Source organism: Pundamilia nyererei, unplaced genomic scaffold (genome assembly GCF_000239375.1).
Source record: "Pundamilia nyererei isolate P.nyererei 1_Seehausen unplaced genomic scaffold, PunNye1.0 scaffold00215, whole genome shotgun sequence".
In the NCBI taxonomy this organism is placed as follows: domain Eukaryota; kingdom Metazoa; phylum Chordata; class Actinopteri; order Cichliformes; family Cichlidae; genus Pundamilia; species Pundamilia nyererei.
In genome coordinates, this window is record NW_005187616.1 from 895120 (window position 1) to 900851 (window position 5732).

At 38.0% G+C, this 5732-nt stretch overlaps 1 protein-coding gene across 1 annotated transcript in view; it reads left to right on the forward strand.

Moving 5' to 3' along the window:
• mbd2 (methyl-CpG binding domain protein 2) overlaps positions 1 to 4138 on the forward strand; it is a 28999-nt gene extending 24861 nt beyond the window's left edge. Inside the window, exon 6 of the mRNA XM_005748178.1 lies at positions 3439 to 4138. Within this exon, the coding sequence (XP_005748235.1) occupies positions 3439 to 3541 (103 nt within the window). The 3' untranslated portion in view covers positions 3542 to 4138. The remainder of the gene's footprint in view (positions 1 to 3438) is intronic.
• Positions 4139 to 5732: the final 1594 nt, after the last annotated feature.

The window sequence follows — 5732 nt, forward strand, 5'->3', positions numbered from 1 at the left end:
GTGTGTGTGTGTGTGTGTGTGTGTGTGTGTGTGTGTGTGAGAATATTAGCTGTGTATCTTGTAATTTCCAGAGGAGCTGATTCAGACTCCTGCAGCATTTTTCAGCTGCTGGTAATTAGTGCATGTTGAGACACAGAGAATTATCTGCTTCAAAGTCATTCATGAGGCTGATAACTGCTGAGTGTGTGTGCCCGTGTGCCGTCAGTTAGCTGAATTGCCTCGATTAAGCAGCAGATTATCAGGATTTTCTAATTATTAGGGAGTAATTAAGAGTGAGCTGAGGATTATCAGACCGAAACATGGAAACAGTGAAGGAAGAAAACATTCACATGCATTAATACTGAAACAGTAAAACAAAGAAACACTAACACAGCACAACAAAGAGTTCATCATTAAGTCTGGATTTGGCAAACACTAGCAAATCTGAAGGATGCACAATGGCACAGGAAGGGTCTAAAAATAAATGTTTAACTGTGGGGTTGTAGGTTCAGTTACAGGTAAAGTGAACCAAAATCAGAATTAAGGAGGCAGTCTGAATGAGTTGCTAGGTGATTCAATGGATTTGTCATCATGTAATCAATGATTCAAAAGTAGAAACTGGGGATGAAAAAAAGACTAAAAAGATAAATGACAATAAAAAACAACAACAAAATAATGCAGCTTTAATGCAGATGAGATTTTGTATATTCAGTACTACAGCAACATGGATAACAGTTTCAAGGAGGGATTCTAAATGGTATAAAGACAGATTTAAAGCAAGCCAATTTCATCTTGGAATACCCATCGATTCAAAAACTATTTAGATGCTAGTGATTCAGAAAGAAAGATTTAAAAATGGAAGAAAGGGGAAGGTGAAATAACAAAATAATTAAAAATTTAAAGATGTTGGGATTCAGTATGGTTCAGTAAATGAATAGAAATAAAAATGCCTACTGGACTGCATAGGTTAATAGTACAGTTTGAATTTAAATTAGGCTAACGAAGGATAAAAAAGGATAGTTAAGAATTTAAAAAAATGGTGTAATCAAAAAATTAAAAACATAAAATTAGAGATGGGATTGTTTAAAATTTAAAACCATTTAAAGGAGGAGATTAGATGCAGTAAGAGACTACAGGCTACAGACTCAGTTACAGTTACAGGAGTCAAACTGAGGAGTTAAAACGAGTGCAGTAAGACAGTACAGTTTGCAAATTCAGTACTACACCTATCAAAAAAGAGGTGAGGGGATTATAAATGTCATGACGAGACATTCAAAGTAAGCTAATGAAGGATTCGTCAACATATAAACTAGTGTTGAAAAGAAATACAAAGTAGGGATTCAAAACAGCACAATAAAAATACAAATACAGAGGTTGAGTACTTCAGATGGATTGACTCAAAGTGAGATGAAGGAATGATTCTGAATGGCACAATTAACCTTTTTAAGTAGGCTCGTCATAAAACAGCTGATTCAAAATCGTTAAAAACCAAAGATTGTAAATTGCACAGTGAAAAGAAAATACCAACTGGAGAAAGAAATTGGATTCAATACAATAGAAACATCTAAAATGGGAAGACGGTGGGATTCCAAATGGCATAATACGAGTTCAAATAGAGAAAAATGTAATCATCTGTAATCAAATTAATAATTAAATTAAATGGAAAAGTAAGCTTAAATGGAATAGTGAGACCAGTATAGGGCTGAGAACTGAAAGAACGGGGTGATTCCGTATATAAACAAGGGAGGACTCAAACAAGCCTCAATGAATGACAAATTGCGTGAAGGAGGGAATCAAATGGCACAAATTAAATATTTAAAACAGAAGGTACAGAGGGCGACTACAATGGCAAATAAATAATTCAGGATGGTAATTAACAGGGATGACTAAAGTTAGAGCTCAAAGTGGCAAAGTGAAAGCATCAATAGGGGTTCAAAGCGGCAGGATGATTGATTCAAAAGAGATTTATGATGGAAAATGGAAATGAAATGAAGGAGGAAGGATTTGAAAATGCCACAATGATGGATTAACAATGGCTTAATTAGACATTTGAAAGCTCAAGGATGAGAATAAAAATGGATTTTGTTCTGTATTAAAAAAATGGGGATTCACAATGGCACATTGGGAAAATTGGAAACTTAGTGGTCAGCAGTGTGGTCAAACGTCTTTGTTAGGCTGAGGAAGACTGGGAGGCTGAGGAGGAGGAGCAGGAGTAGAACATATGATGTGTGTGATATCACCTCTTCTCTCCTGCTGAGCGAACGCTTCACTCTGATGTTTGATATATTATTAAAATGTTTTCTGTACAGACAAAAGGGTCCTAGTTGTCCTAATTGTAGCTCCACCCTCCTCGTTATTGTACCAAGGAGGAGGAGGAGAAGGTGGGGTGGGGTTAATGGAGGAGTTAATGATTAACATGGAAGCTCAGTGCATTAATTGGATATTTCAATGTGTACAGAGGCGAATGTTTATTATTCTGCAGGAGGAGGGAGAAACACGGCAGTTAGTTTGGGGGATTTTATTAAGATGAACTTAATGAGTCAATTTGGGGTTTATAGAGAAGGAAGTGGGAGGCAGAGTTTTATTCAGAGGTCTCCACAGAGCCTCACAATCTATTTGTTGGGAAGATATCAGTGCTTGCTTGCACTTCATTAATGCCTACACACAAGTGGCAGCTTTTTAAATATTTTTTAGGACAGTTTTTCTAAATAATCCCTACCAAACTCAAACATTAATTCCAAGATTTAAAATATCTTCACTTTTCCCAAGAGCATTGTCTTGTCATGCAAAAAGATGGACAAAGGAGGCCTGATTCTCATAAAAACTAAAATAGGCTTATCTCATGTAACCACAAGTAAAAATGTAGGTTAAGAAACACACGATCCAAAGGTTTTAATCTCAGGATCAGTGAGTGTGCTGAGCAACACGTTCAACAAAGCTGGGTTTTCTTTGTGTTAGCTGAACAAACATTAAAGCCCCAGTCACAGAAACAGGCTAGTACAATGGTGGTAACTTTTTTTTTTTCATGTAATCCAGGCTTCTGGTCTCTGTTCACTCTCACATAAACATTTAATGAGGCACATCGGTCAGTTCACTGATTGAGCATTGCTCACTACAGGTTATAAAATGTGTGATTTAAAAGAAAGATATTAGACATATAACATGACATATAGACTAATGATCTAATCATCTCTATTTCAGGCAGAAAAGCACCTAACAGAAAGGGCCTGGCCCACTTAAGGTCAAGCATGCTGTAGGGCTGGGGTAGAGTTAATTTGAACCCAAATGCTTCTTGAATTTATGAAGTGCTAATTTTTGTTTTTGTTTTTACAGTTTAATTTAAGCAAATAGGAACTGAACTTGAAGGTTGTTTTACAGAACAGCCCATCTTTTAAAGATCTTTCAAACTGAGACGTGAACTGTCATAGTAACTCCTCTTCTTTCTTTGTGTCTCTCTAGAGTTCCTCTGTTTACCAGCCTCAGGGTTATCACCGCCTTCATCTTAATCCAGACAACAAACCAAAAACCAGACCTCCCACAGCCCAAACGTCACCCGTTCTGATCCATTGTTTCCGTGGATGATCGCTTCAACCTTCCTGTTGTGGAGCCTTTTTTGCACTTGACATTTCTAAACATCTGGAAACATTTTTTTTTCCAGAGTCACAGTAGCAACAGTGGGAGCAACAACCACAGCAATAATGACACAATACCAGCAACAATGCCTCTGACATCGGAGGCTACAGTAGCAATAAGTGGAGCCTGAACCAGCTTGAAGCAACCAAAGCCTTTAATCCTCTCTCTGTGCAAACTTTACAACAAGCATTTCTTTTATTGCAGTTTTTCTTTTTAATATAAAGTAGATAAAAAAAAATAAAAAAAAACAGAATGTACTTAAGAGCAAGTCCTTCATAAAGACCCAAAGTCAGGTTGCAAACTGCTGGACGGCTTTTGCTAACTCTACTAACTTTCATTTTTTGCTCTTTTATGATTTTGGTTCCTTTGTGGTGTCATATGTCAGCTTCAGGGGTTTTAATGAAATAATGAGAATTTACAATTATATGAAATAGAACAATTACTTATTTAAAGACAAATTTTATACCTTCTGAGAACATATGTGTACATTTTCTGGACTGGACTGGAATAAATAATTATATTCAGAGTTATGTTTGTCTTTTTGTTTTTCTCTGAGCATGGAGGCTGTTTCCCCAAAATGAGGCTAAATAGGTCAGATATCGGGAATTGAAGGGAGCTGAAGAAGGTTTACAGTTAATAACACTGTGCAGACCTCCCCCTTCTTGATATGTAGTGGTATTTTCGCCTAGCATCTAAACATTTGTTTTGCCTGAATGGTCACACACCTGGTCTCACATGAAAATCTCCTTCTCTGAAAGGATCTGCAAAGAAGGATGGGATAAACCTCTGTAAATCCCGCTGTGCAAAGCCAGCAGAGACGTTCCCAAGAAGACTGAAAGCTGTAATTGCTGCCAAAGGGATTTATATCAACTACTGAATTAACAATGTGGAATCTGATTTTTAAAAAAGTTTTATTTCACTTTAGCTGTGTGCGGTTTTCAGTGTATACCGACGGCGTAAACCTATACAAGTAGATTTTAGTGCCATCCCTCTAATTTCACAGTAAGGAGTTAGCAGATCTGGGGCCTTTATCTCTTGGTGCTTATTGCTGTGGCAGGTAAATCAAGGTACAGCCGCCAGGAGGCTCCTGCAAATAAATTATGAGGAAAAACCTGGGATGAGAAGTCATTGTTGGAGCTCAAAGAAAAGTTAAGTAATCAGCGGGTAGTTTGTTCTGTCAGACATTTGGCACAAACTGCTCCCAGTCCAGATGTTGGAGTCTGTGTGTGATTGTATTGGTGTTCGTGGTGTTTGTGTGTTAAAGACAGAGTGAGACAAACCAGCCTGCCAGTTCTGCCCTCATTTGCATCTGCTAATGGCTCCATGATGCCGGTTTCTGATCACTGCAACCACACATTTAAAATCCTGCTTCTGTGCCAGATGCTCCTCTCTCCCTCTGCCTCGTTCAGGGATTCCTGCTTCCATCCTGTAACAGCAGCTCCGTCCGTGCTCCGCATGAGAAAACAGCAGCTGAGGTTTGACTGGAGGCAGGAAGCAGCACCAGTAATGATGATTTCAGGTGATAAATCTGGATTTATGCTCAAACTTTACAACCGTGAGCATGCCACTTTAAAACCATGAGCATTACTGTGCTGCTGCTGTGAAAGCTTCCTACATGTGTAGGAAGCTAGCTTTGTGACCTTTGCTTCTATTCAGGCACAAGAACACTTCAGTCAGAGATGCTTACAGCACAGTGAGAGGTTGTGAAAAGTCTCTGTCTTTGAGGGGGCTCTTGAAGAATATGAGAGCATGAAAACTTCATATCATAAATAGAAAAAGCTTAACACATCCAAAGAGGATGTGTTAAGCTTTTTCTATGTTTTATGTTTTATGTTTGAGAGGGAAATGCTGTGTGCTGTAAATGTCCGGTCTCATGTTCATACCTACAGCACATCCTAGTAGTATAAATATCTGTTCCATAAAGGTACTCTGGTCTCTGGTGAGAGCCTCAAAATGATTCAAACCATCACTGACCTTTCCAGATAACAAATATGAAATTTTTACTCTTTAAAAGTGGAAAATCTTCACTTTGAATACATGGAATCAATGTAGAGCAAATACTTAATGATGAACTCTTTGCCCTTGGTGAGAGGTGGCGGGAGTGGGTATCCTAGTATTCC